This window comes from Nymphaea colorata, chromosome 11 (genome assembly GCF_008831285.2).
Source record: "Nymphaea colorata isolate Beijing-Zhang1983 chromosome 11, ASM883128v2, whole genome shotgun sequence".
Lineage (NCBI taxonomy): Eukaryota > Viridiplantae > Streptophyta > Magnoliopsida > Nymphaeales > Nymphaeaceae > Nymphaea > Nymphaea colorata.
This window is the reverse complement of record NC_045148.1, coordinates 16,056,864-16,069,953: the sequence shown is the minus strand read 5'-3', so window position 1 is coordinate 16,069,953 and position 13,090 is coordinate 16,056,864. Positions and strand designations below refer to the sequence as shown.

General features: G+C 43.1%; 1 protein-coding gene across 1 annotated transcript; it reads left to right on the top strand.

The window, feature by feature from the left end:
- The first annotated feature begins 1,047 nt into the window (after positions 1 to 1,047).
- Positions 1,048 to 2,632, top strand: LOC116264424 (LOB domain-containing protein 40-like). Its single transcript, XM_031644627.2, has 2 exons — positions 1,048 to 1,530; positions 1,643 to 2,632. Exons 1-2 carry the CDS (start codon positions 1,341 to 1,343, stop codon positions 2,326 to 2,328), a joined length of 876 nt encoding a protein of 291 aa, XP_031500487.1. The 5' UTR covers positions 1,048 to 1,340; the 3' UTR covers positions 2,329 to 2,632.
- The last annotated feature ends 10,458 nt before the right edge of the window (positions 2,633 to 13,090 follow it).

Below are 13,090 nucleotides of genomic sequence, written 5' to 3'. Positions count from 1 at the left end.
AATTTGTCGCTGCTGCCCCCGGTGAGTGCCGCGAAATGACGTCCGTGTCCTCTTGCCATCGTTTTCGGCATCGAGTCCCATGGTTTGGGCTCTGCCCCGCCGACTCAACCAATTTGACCGGGCTGCCCTCCGAGCCTTTGACCCGTTTTTTGCCGCTCTCTCGCTCACAGTTTCACCACCAATGTGGGGGCCAAAAACATCCCGAGTAAAATAAATCAAAACTTGGAGATAATGAATGGACAACAAAATATAATAAAAGAGCTTACGAATTTGATCTAACTTTAATGGAGTCCCTTACAAGAACAAGAGAAGAACGTGATGGTCATTGTGGTTTACGAGTTCGAAGGTTCAGGCCAAAGGTGGCAGAAGGACGTACCAGTAATGACGATGGTACGAGATGTTGTTATTGCTCGTACGGGAACAATTTAAAACTCAAGTACTGTTCTGAAATGAATCTTGAATGACGCTAGTAAACATTCGGATCGATATTTATATGTGTTTTAAGAAATGGCTAGCACAACCATGTAAAACGAGAAAAAATCTGTTGTTGGTAGCCGTAATTCTTGCCGATTCATAGTTGCAAAAGCCTAGGATTGATGTCTTTTGTGTGGTGCGAATGGAACACTTGATGGAAAACCCACCGGAGCTCCGATCAGTTGATCGGAAGAATAAGGCGGTCGATCTCTGTTCAAGTAATCGAAGCAACTTAGGTACGAAAAGGGCGAAGGAAAGCCAGCGAGTCAAAATTTGCCTAACGAATTGGAGAAATTTTTTTACACGACGGCATGGCCGAGGTGAAAAGAAGGTGCGGAATCGTTTTCCTTGACCGGTCGTCCTCGATCCCAAAACCAGTGAAGAAGAGGGGAGCCAGCTTAGCAGGATCATCGTGTTGCACACTAACCGCCCTCTAGAACTCCATCCCAAGTAAGATTAGGCGAATAAACTAATGGCCGGAGCTAATAAAGTAAGCACAGCCGGTGGGCGTAGCAGAAACCGCATAGAAGGGCACTCCGGTAACTTGACCGGCAAGTCAAAGAGCCCGGCCTCTTTCTCTGATCTTCTCCCCCTTCTCCTCTCTACAACAACAAAGGCACAACAGTCCGCCCCATTATTTTTTTATACCATCAAACTCGGGGAAACCACGGCAGTCTCGCAAAACCCACGGCAAATATCTCCAACATAAATATGAGCCTCCCCTCCCGCACTCTCCCACCATTTACTAGTTTCGCCTTCTCCGAAGGATCACAAGGCAGACATCCCTTCCCCTCCCAACTCCTCTGTTTCTCTTCTTCTTCGTCTTCTTCCTCGAGCGAGTGTGGTTTCATTAAGAGTCAGCCACCATGAGGATGAGCTGCAACGGGTGCCGAGTCCTCCGCAAGGGGTGCAGCGAGAACTGCAGCATAAGGCCGTGTCTTCAGTGGATCAAGAGCCCCGAGTCTCAGGCAAATGCCACCGTCTTCCTGGCCAAGTTCTACGGCCGAGCCGGGCTCATGAACCTCATCAATGCCGGCCCCGAGCACCTTCGTCCTGGTACTTCCACTTTCCTCCTCTTTTTTTTTTTTTTTTTTTTTATTGTTTGTGGCGTCTACTGTTTTCCGGCGATGTGGTGCTGACTCGACGGGCCGTATATATTATGGTGCAGCCATCTTTAGGTCGCTTTTGTACGAGGCCTGTGGGAGGATCGTCAACCCGATTTACGGCTCGGTGGGTCTGCTCTGGTCGGGGAGCTGGCAGCTCTGCCAGGCAGCGGTCGACGCCGTCCTGAAGGGTGCGCCCATCGTTCAGATCTCCTCCGAGTCGGCGGCTAACCCCGGCCCCCTGAAGGCCTACGATATCCGACACGTCGCCAAGGCGGAGAACGCGGCTGCGCTGGCTGATTTGCACAAGGTCAAGAGCCGGAACCGGTTCAAGCGTTCCGGCAAGGCCAGGCCCAAGACCGACTCGACGGCCGTCGATCCCGAGACGGTGGCCAACTCCGCGGAAGTCTGCAACCTCAGCTGGCGCAGGTGCTACACCGACGGTTTGGACCGCGCGTCCAGCGAGTCCTCCAGCCACTCCGAGCAGAACGGCGAGGCGGAGACGGACAGCATGTTCTCGAACGAGACGGTGGAGGCGTCTCTCCTCTGCCAGGCGGACCATGAGCGGGAGCCCAAGCAGGAGCCGTCCGACGAGGAGGGGTTCGGCGGCGACGGTGACGTGACGCTCGAGCTCACTCTGGGGTTCGAGCCGGTCTCCCGTTCCGACGACGACGACGGTCACGAGCACCACCATCAAGCGCCCAAGGAGCCCGAGTTCCAGGCGTCTCTTGGGCTCGAGTTGCCGGCTTGAAGCGGGTCGGTTTGTGCTTTCCGGGTTTTGATTTTGCGGCTTTGTTCGTCGGCATCACGGGGGATGTTTAGTTTACCCATCATCAAAAAAGGGAAAGGAAAATCTTGTGAATTAGATAGAGCACAGAGCCTTTTTATTGTTCATATACTCCAGGAACTTAGAGTTTTACCTCTTTAATTTTCTTCATTTTTAATTTTCTTCTTCCTCACCCTTGTTTTTTTTTCTTTGTTCAAAAGAAAGGAAATAACCTGTAAGAGCAATAACGGATATATATGGGGAATAGAAAATATTTGTTCTTTCAACACTTCCTTTTCTTTTTCTTTCGCTTGATTACAGATTTGTGGGCAGTAGATCGATAATTATGGTGCAACCGCCAATCTTCGGGCTAATTATGGATGATTCTATCAAACTCGCGTCAACCAGGCAATAGTAAATTCTCGGGCTTTATTTAAATATCAGTCACAGCTAGACCGTGTTGGCCACACTCTTATCGCTTGGATTCCTGTGAAGAACTTCGGAACGATCTCTAAATAAAACCACAATTAATCAGGCTCTGCGGTCTACTGCCAAGCATAAACGGGTGCTTAGTTTTAAATTAAGATTGACCACGTCTTAGATCCTTTTGGCACTTCATTTTTTGGCTCAGCGAAGTTTCTGCCCTGTTTCCATCTCTCTAATTAGTTTATAATCGAAGAGCTGAATAATTGTAGGTGATGTGTTCGTAGCGGTAGATATGGAAGGGAACTTTGTAGAAAAAAAAATGCCTACTCGGAATATGTTGACAAAATGATTTGATATTTTCGTCCTGGCGAATATGTTACTGGCGCCGGGGTGCGGTTTTGCAGGGGATTTTGCAGAAAATAGAAGGGTTGCTGCCGGTGGGGGGAGTTCTTTTATGGTTTAGGAGAAGAAGGCGTTGTCCCAGAATCCTGATAGAAACAGGAAGTAAATCTAGGAGGCTTTTGAACTGCAGCTTTCCTTTGGATGATGGTGCTTAGTTTTCCTTTTAATTCCATTCTGTTTTGGCGTTCCTCGAGTCCTTATCTGGAGATAAAGAAAGAGGAGAGAACTGTGGTCTGTGGGGGGATGCAGCATGTCCCTTTCACCCTTCCCTTTGATTGGGAGCTTTTAGTTTCATGGTGTTTGTTTGTATCTCTCTCTCTCTCTCTCTCGGAAAGCAACATCTCGAAGCAGAAGCGCTAACGATGTATAACATGAACTTGACATGAAAATAAGTTTTATCAGTTTGAACGTTTCTCACCTACAGTAGCTTCACTGATCAACATCATTGATCGTCTAGCTGCCGTCATACAGATGAAAATATGCTTGTTAGATGAGAACGAGGGGCATGAAGGGATAATTAAGCCGCCGGATTGATTCTCATCTTTTAAAAGAAAAGAAATTTGTGAAAGCCTTTTTGATAGTTCATGAATTTTTGTTTCCTGCATTGGCAGATTTACAGCGTACAGGCTGAATTTTTGTTTCCTTGACCACGTAATCCAGCCATTAACAAGCAAGAATATTGTTTTGAATTTCCTGAACGTGAGTTTTGCAAACTTGGGTCTTAAGTTAATGGAGAGTTCGCATCGACTTCCTTCAGCTATGGTTCGTGCAAATTTTCATATTGTTTGCGCATTTATAACCATATATTATGTCAGGTTATAGTTGAAGCGGTTGTCTTGCAAGTTTGGACTGCTGTTCATTGCAGTCTTGTTAATGCATACAGACAGAACTTGAAGCATGGCTCGTTGGGATCAGGACTCGGGCCCATTTTATGTTCTTATTCCAATTGGAAGCTCTAAACAATTGCGATTACATGCTTTGAACCAGTCGCTTAAGAGTTTAAACCTCCGTGCCAACTGCCAAAGAGGAAAGAATTCTCAAGTCGGTAACAGTAACACACTTCTCTCAAGTTTCGGACTTTCGAGAACGAATGTCAAGAGCTCTACAATGGAACCTGCTGCGTTAAGTGCTTGGCAAGGGCGTCGACTCTGCTCCAAAGTTCAAAGTATCCAACTTCAGCTTCAGGTTCCTTCCGGGACACAGGCTCCCAAAAGGTCTGTTTTCAAAGACTGTTCTGCAATTATGAGGGCCAGAGGCACCGCCCATTCGCAGCCCTTCTTCCTGACCTTCTCAGACTGGGAAGCCCCAGGGAAAGGCCGAAGAGACGTCGAGGCCTATAAAATACAAAAGCCCCTCAAAATCTCAGATCCCCATGTAAAATGCCAACAGATAAGGGAAACTCCCCAAAGAGGAGAAGAATCCCCCAAAATTGTGGGTTGGCTGGCTCCCCTTCCTAGTTGCTGCCTTCCTAACAAGAACCCACCTCTTCTCCTATCTCTCTCTAGTTTTTATTCCTACCCAGAAGAAGAAAACAAAGAAAAAGGACGGGGCCCTTCATGCTTGGCCTCTTGCAGTAAAAGGGAGCCCCTTTTAAGCAGAAAAACTCCGGCAGCTTTCCCCATAAGGGATAAGCCTGCCAGGCAACAGGCCAATTTTCAAGGTGGCTTCCTTCAACCGTCCATCGCTGCCATGAATGGCCGTGAAGGCACCTCCCTCTGACGTGAACAACCATGCTTTCACTTCTCTTTTTTTCTTTTTTTCCTTTTCTGGTTTTGGTTCAAAGAATCAAGGTTCACACCCAGATTTTGATTGGAGTTTCCCGCGGCTGCGGTATGGGGCCGGCCAGCATGGGGTCCTTTACGGTGCCCCCTGTGTTGGAGATTGCTATGGACCTTTCCACCTTGGGGACCTACCGGCTACCGCTTTCCCAGGAAAACTGGGTGCCAGACCACGCTGCACCCAAGACTCTGCCAGTCATAAGTCGCTTCGGCTCCAAACCCAACCCGATTATAACTAAAGACGTGTTTGAATGGACAAAGAGGAAGGCGAATAACTTTAAAACTTTCTCCTCGAGAACACCTATCCTCTGCTTGCATCAAGGAAGAACATTGCTCGCTCGGGCGCATACAAGTTTCACCTGCAATCAAACACGAATGAAGCCTTAAAATGAAGATCAGGTTAGTCAGTGTTTATGATGGACATCTAGACGAAGCAGATTGTACATTAATTTTGCCAATTCAGATAGGTCAAAGAGCACTGTTCTGATTAGCCTTAAGCTCCACAGAACTTGCAATATAGAAGCCAAAAAATTGCCGCGGCTTAAACTCAAAAAGAAAGAGTTGTTTGATAATAGTAATACTGTGTTATTAAACTACACCAAAAATTACCGTAGATTCACAAGACACAGTAATATTAAGGTGTTTTTGATATTTGAAGGAAATTTATGAAATAGTAACAAACTGTTCTTATTATCTACGGGAGCTCTGCAATATGCTTCGTCTTCAACCTCCAGGATTAGTGGTACGCAGCGAACGGCGACATGATCCTCCATTTGTTGATTTCAACGAACGTCTTGGTGGCGTCCTCATCCAGAAGAAATCGAATTGTTTGGCTCCGATTATGTTAACTTTCGGTCAATTGTTACTTCACAAGTAGCCATATTATATTGAAGAGATTGTGCTGTAAGAACGTGAACAAGTTTGTAACATAAATTCTTTCTGAACTTTCGGTAACATTATCAATATAATCGATGTAATATTTCAGGTTGGAACATATTTATACCGGATCGAATAACCTTCTTACTGCCTTCGGGATTGCCCCATAATCATATCCTTCTAGCAAGTTGATTTCGTCATTTACACAAGTCCACAAGATTTCGAAGCTTTAATAATGACAAAGCCTTCCACATTAAATTTTGATGAATCAAAAACTAAGTTGTGAAGTCAGCCACGACCCATTTAATTTGTAGCCTCCTAAGAAAGATCTGTCATGGCGGAAGAAAGTAACAGAAAGAGAAAGATGCTTTCTGCTTTTTAATATTTGATGAAACATATGATATTCCACCCACTGGATTCTCAACCACAGATGATTAAAAGAAGGGCAATAAAAAATGCCCATCCATCTTAATGACATTTTTGTGACATGACATGAGGAAGGCACATCCCTGTATTAAAATTTCGTCTCCTATTTATGTGAATAAACTTTTGGTTTGACCTCATTAGAATCTTCCATAACTGAAGTCACTAAGGACTATACAATTCCAGCAATGAAAACCAATATGGTATTTTACAAATGCGGCAGTATTTTAAGTTTGACCTCACTTGTATACTGCCATTAGTAAATCCATTCACAATATACAAATCCGGGGAAAGCCTCCAACAACTAGCTCAAGAAATGGTGCATCACAATACAAGTTGTTTGAATTTTAAAAGTGCAAGTTGCACTCAAAATGTGTTAGGACTAACAACACACTTAAACACATAAAATAACTAATATGGCACACGCACACATATGCACAAAAATCCATGAAATCAGCAGATCTAAACAATTACCCCCGGCTTTTATCGCCATCTCTCTCTCTATTAATGTGACTGAAAATGTAGGGGAAGAGAGAGAGAAAAGAAAATAACATTAACATAAGCCCAACAAAAAGTTAAACTTGAAAAAGATTACACAATCTATGAAATCAAGTTTGAGGGTTGTAACTAAAAATATATATAAAATTTCATCATCTATGACCTATATATATATATATACATAGACTTGAAGAAAAGGAAAAATACTTTAGAAAGAGATTACTACTTTTTGGAATTTAACTGACTATCGTAATTAATGTGAGTCAATAGACAACAGTGCCGACAGGTTCCTGTTTTCCAGAAAACTTGAAGCTCATATTAGGAAACCCAATAATCTGAAGGTCAGTTCAAGAGCCAGACACATACATAAAGTTGGCCACCTAAAATGAGCCCGCACCACATTACCGAACGTATCCTGATGATATAATTCCTATAAAATCGGATCGACGGAGCACCAAATCTTAGTGGATATTATGCAAATTTAACTTCACATGAGATTCCCTTTGAAATTTGTGGTAATCCTTATTTAAAAGATTATTGGATACTTTTCCACATCATCGGAGTGCTCAATTTAAAACATTCGGTAGTTCTACCAGACAACACAAAAACAATATATAAGAGGGCACATGATCTAAGCAATTAATGAGGTAAGATGCGCTAATTAGACAAGTTCTTTGGATATTTAATTTGATCAGCGATTTTATTGCAGACGATGCTTTCTTCTTGTTCAATACTGAAGGGCACATTTTTTTAATCCCAATCTTGCTAATAAAACAAGCTGATACACTTGCAAAATACGACGAGAATCGCTTAATTAGAACAAGTAAACTGGAGGATTAATGAGCCTAAATCCACAATTATTCCCACGATTAGCACACGTCGACAGGATGAATCTTCAAATATTGCAACTTGCTGGCTTCTGTATATATTCGTTGCTTCCAGGAAGTACTTTGGCAATCCTCTTTTTCCAAGGGAAAGCAACGTGCATAGATACATTGATAAAGTGAATTAAAAATAAAAAAGATACATTGGAAGCTGGAAATCCAAATTCCGCGTATATGCTTTAATCTAAGTTACAGATAGATTTATCTGGTATACTGTTATAAGGATTGCTTCACCGACATTAATCGTAGTAACCAAGTGCAGAACTTGATGCTGCACTTCATTGTGTCTCGTTCTTTGTAACCGTACTCAGATCGACCTGGTCAAGTTCTGCAGATCATGTGGAGACTGGAGACCATGTGCAGAGGTGGTAAACGAGACAAATGAACCACAAGAACATGTTCTTGCTTGATTATCGGAACCAAATTTTCTGTTTTGAGTTTCCGTTTCTAAATTAATCAGCAACTTGGCTTGGTTTGAGGACAGTGCCTGCCAAACAGAGCTTATAGTGTTTGAGAGCCAATGTATGCAACTGAGGAAAAGAGAAACGAGATCAACTTAAGCTTCAGATGGAAACCCTTTCTGTGTGATTGAATCGCTTCATTGTGATAGCAAGGGTGAACTAGTCTTTACTTTGGGGGCATGAGAAAGTCGCCAGATGGTTTTACGCACCAGTGCAAGTGGCAAGGCTTCTCCTCTCAAGGTGTAGTTTCGGTGGAACATGAAAAGGAAAAGTTGATCTTCTGTTTGAAACAAAATCTGCACATGGCCTTCAAAGTAAGGGAAGCCATGAACAGTTCGACAAGACCCTTCTGCAAAAGATGCTTCACCCTCTAATGGCAGACAAGAATCAAAGGCAATGTAGTTAATGCACAATGTACTGTTGAATTACGTGCCTTAACGAAATCAAGTTTTCAAGTTCTTTTACCTCAAAGTTTAACCAAGTGGATGTAATCTACACAGATCAAAACCTAAGAAAGTTGATTTATAAAAGCAGTTTACTATGATACCAAACTAGATTAATGTTTTAAGGATTCTAAAACTAAAGAGTTTATTGTTTCTCTTGGCTATACGGACGATTTTAGGGGCAACTAAATGCACTGGAGGTCAGATTAGAATCAAATCCATTACCATACAAAGCTCGAAACCCTCAAACCACATCCAACCCGCCACTTACTACCCTTGTTTTGAAGACAGTGATGCAGAGTTGGATCCGCAGATCCATAGCATGGATATAAACACAGAAAAGAAGGAAGCCAAGACTTGTAAGAGAAAAGGTGCACTTTAATTCGGATGCGAATTGGATTCTACCCCACTTTAGATAAGTGGCAAATTTTGAGAGTCTATATCCAAGGCCATCCCTGTATCGAACCTCGCACGAACAGACCTCAACGTTTCGACCCGAACCTGGCCCTGACCGTTTAGCCATGGTCCACTGAGCAAAGTTGGGATAACAGGTAGATGATGCAAGTGCACAAAGATATCAGAGGAAAGACCACCATCAGCATTTGGCTCTGGGAGAATGCCATTGCCCCGGCCATGTACATGGCGGTGATATTTTTCGTGCTTTTTTAGACGTTGACGAAGAAGCTGCTCGCTATATACGGCATCGAGTTCGTTCTCTCAGATTTCACCGAGAAGTTCGAACGATGCATGCTCATACGTTGGGACCTGTTTTCTTTGGATTCCTTCAATATGGACGAGGAGGCTCCAAAGCCCAGGAAGAGGTTGATAGCTTTGGTGGGCAGGATTACAGACGTTCATGGCCTTAGAGGAGGGTTCAGGCCTTGGATGAGATGAAAAGACTTATGGCCAGAGTCAAGGTCGCCCTCGCAAATCATACTAGAAGAGCTAGCTTATGTTATGAGCATGCTGCATCTTTCTTCTGCAGGGCGTCAAGGCCCTTGCGGTCATATCCGCATGGTAAGTCGTATTCAACTTACTACACCAAATCTAAATCACAAGGTGTTGACGGAGAGATCCGATGTTTCAAACATCTAAATCAGAAGTTCATTTCGACGAATGCCCAAGTTCAGCTTCTTTCCTTCCGGATGGCAAGTAGGAGAAGCAACATAAAGCACAAATTCTGCTCACAGTTAGGAAACAACATTTGTTGATGAGCTAATCAACTTAGGAATAGCCACGAATTGGCTCTCTGGTTCAAAAAGACAAGTATACCTTAACCCATGACCTGATCTAACAGTCAGCGGATCAGAGTCCGGATTGTAGGTTTCCAAACTCGATACTTACTTCTGTAATTGGTCCAACATTTTTGCACCTTTCATCCTATTCCCCCACTGCAATCTTCTGAACATCATATCCCCATGACCCAAAAGGTAAAGTCTTTGAGGTGAGCGGAAGGAAATCTCCGAGCCATGGCCACCCCACCTCCTTTTCCTTCCCCTGCCGGCTGCCCCTAGGGTCCAATGTTCATTTGATGTCTGTGGTGAACCCACACTGCACGTCAACTAGTACATTGCTTCCTCTTACTTGAGACACAGAGCGTAGGCACATTATAGATATAATCTTTGTTTGGCCAAATTTTATACTTCAGGTTCCGCATATGATTTTTGCTTCAATATGGGACCGAGATGGCTCATCCTTATTGGTCTAATGTGAACAGAACTTTCATGTGTGTGACAAAATATATGGGTTAGCTTTGGCATGAACAGTTCACATAGTCAGGGATGCGTTCTGATGTCCACTAAGGGAATATTATTGGGACAGAATATGATAAAACCAAGACTATGCAACCCATTTGCATTTTCTAGATAGAAACAAACCCCAATGCAGTTAAGTCCCTTGCACTAACTGCTGAGCGTGGGATAAGATCTGCAAATGGGTCAGATCTGGAAGAGCTAAACACGTAATTCGATACAAAGAAAACTGACAATGCCATTAAACTAGATCCTACCCATTTGCAACCCTAAGCTGACAAGACAAACGTTTGGTTGAGCAGCTGATCTGTGAATCAAGTTTCCTTTTTGATACCATGTAGAAAGAAAGAGGAGCAAGAAGCAAGCAAGATTTCGGTCTGCTCAGACCCACAAAGGCGCTCTGCATTTTTCATTGTTTTGGGCCAAAAGCAACACACGTTTTATATGAGGGCTTCCACTAGAATGCCTAAAGAATGTGGAAGGCTCTCTCACAAGGCAATACAACAAAAGAAATTATGATAGTTTCTAAAACATGCGCAAGAAGAGAACTGTTATATACCCAATGGGTGGGAACGAGAAAGGAAACTTGATTCTTCAACATGATCCTATATGTGAGCAGAAGGATTTTCGGATTAGGTCCAGGATTTGGGGGTTCAAACACAAGATAAAAGTAGGCTTTGTCCTCCACAGGATTAATACACGAACCAAATCAATCCTCAGGCCTTGTCCGGTACAGCAGTCTTGGGTTGGTCCCTGGCTGTAGTATCAGATTAATTTCGTCGATCGACATAACACAAACTCGTTCATTGACTGGATGATTCCAACTATATATATATATATATATATATATATATATTTTTTGCTCATTAAGGAACACGGCAATGTCGAATTCAGTGTGGGTTCAGATCCAAGTCCACCTGATACATGTGAACCCCTACCCCTAATGCCGTCCTCAATTCTTTCAGTTATCATGTCGAGGGCGGGGCAAATTGTGACAAACACACACACATGTATATATATAGGCTTCTGTCGATAATAATACTAAATGTGCACTTTTCGCAATTCATGGAAAGGGTTCGAAAGTTGTTCTTTCTATCAACTTTGCTTTAAAGCGAGTGGTAACTAGAACACCTTTTTCTTATCATACACACATACACACACACACAAAATCTTCATCATATTGAGAGAAAATCAGTTTTTTGTTTTTTATTTGTTACTTTGAGCGAGAACAAGGAGATTATTTGGCTACAATTGTTGAATTATTGGGTTGCTGCGAAGCATAAAAGGAAGATATTTTAGTTGTTCGAGTTTGTTGATCTAATGTTTAATTCAAACAACTAATTAGGGTAAAAAGTAGCCAAAACGAATTTTTATGAACGGCTCAAAAACACAGGTGCGTCTTTGATGGTAGTGAAAACAGGGGCGTTTGTTTTGCTACTACCAATATTGTAGCTGCGTTTTTGGAAAATGCGTCACCAAAGGTCAATGTTTGCTGATAAAATAGGATTCCGCATGGTTTTGGGTCACCGACCATTCGTACCCGTTTTGCTTTGTATCCATATGCAAAGCGTCCATCGATAAGATAAGCAACCACCATTTTCTCCGTCGTCTCTCCGATTTAAACAATAAAAAATTCGAAAAAAAGGGGTTTAAATTTCTTGGCAGAAGCAGACCGTACAATTTGGCTCCACCCTAATAATAATTCCCGTATTTTAACTTTCCCCGAAACAAAAAAATGCGTCTAATATTGGGCTAAGCAACGGTAACGTGACCTACAAACCAAAGGGTACGCACCCTGTTCGGGGTTCACTCGTTCAGGCCACCAGCCATCGCCTCGTCGCTTGTTTCAAGCCGGGCCTTGCCTGACATCAGGTCAGACTCGCCGGATTTTTTTAAAAAACTTGTTCTAGCGAACACTAAATTCGATAGATGGAGTTTAAATTCTAGTACCAGCTACGGTGAACAAACACAAACAGGTTCATGGCAAAGCAGAACAGGTGTGAGCCACGAGCTGCTTGGTCCTGTTCATGAGTAATGAACCGAGCTGGAGATTCAGCAAATTCCAACTTTAACGCAATGTGGGTAGCACCACATGCACTAAGTTGAGTATTATCATATCATAGCCGGATTTTAATTAAAAATCCGGTTAGGGTTTGAACAGGAAGTGCCATTTCAAATCTACGTAAACTCAAGTCTACGCCAACTTCCAAGCTTACTTTCTTCTTTCTTGTAAATTTTTTAAACTCATCCGGCTCGATCAAGATGATTTTGTGCAGAAATTAAGTCTGACAAGGTCCCATCTACGTCGACATTCCTAGAACGAGGCTCTTCTTGAACAGAACTAGGGTTTGACATTGCCCACGCCTTCCCTACTTCATTAATCAAAAGCTCCTCCTCCGCATGGAAGTTGAGAAAGAAAGAGGGAAAGCTGAGTTTCTGTTTCGAGCAGCGTGAGTTCAGAAGGTCAAATTGATTCCTCTTCCAAATAGCTACCAGCCAAAAACTCTGACTCTGTCCCTCTCTCTCTAGCTCATACATATCTATAAAAGAGAGAGAGATCAAGAGATATATAGACTACGTCACATGCAATGATCGGAGGTTAGGATGGTAACCCCTGCGGACATGCTCCTTCCTTCCTGCGCATAAAACAAAACGAAATTATGACAGTAACACTGCAAATCTGCGAAGGAGAAAGAGCTCAACAAAAGAAGAGCGGGAGAGAAAAGCTATCTGACTGGCTGCTGCGTGAAATTTAATTGGAGGCAATAATTTGTCTGGTCTCAACCTCCACGCCACCTGCACCTC

Bases quoted from the DNA above. Each gene is read 5' to 3' on its own strand.
- LOC116264424 (XM_031644627.2), top strand. From the start codon at position 1,341: ATGAGGATGAGCTGCAACGGGTGCCGAGTCCTCCGCAAGGGGTGCAGC. The intron at 1,531-1,642 runs GTACTTCCACTT...ATTATGGTGCAG, and splicing joins CCCCGAGCACCTTCGTCCTG to CCATCTTTAGGTCGCTTTTG.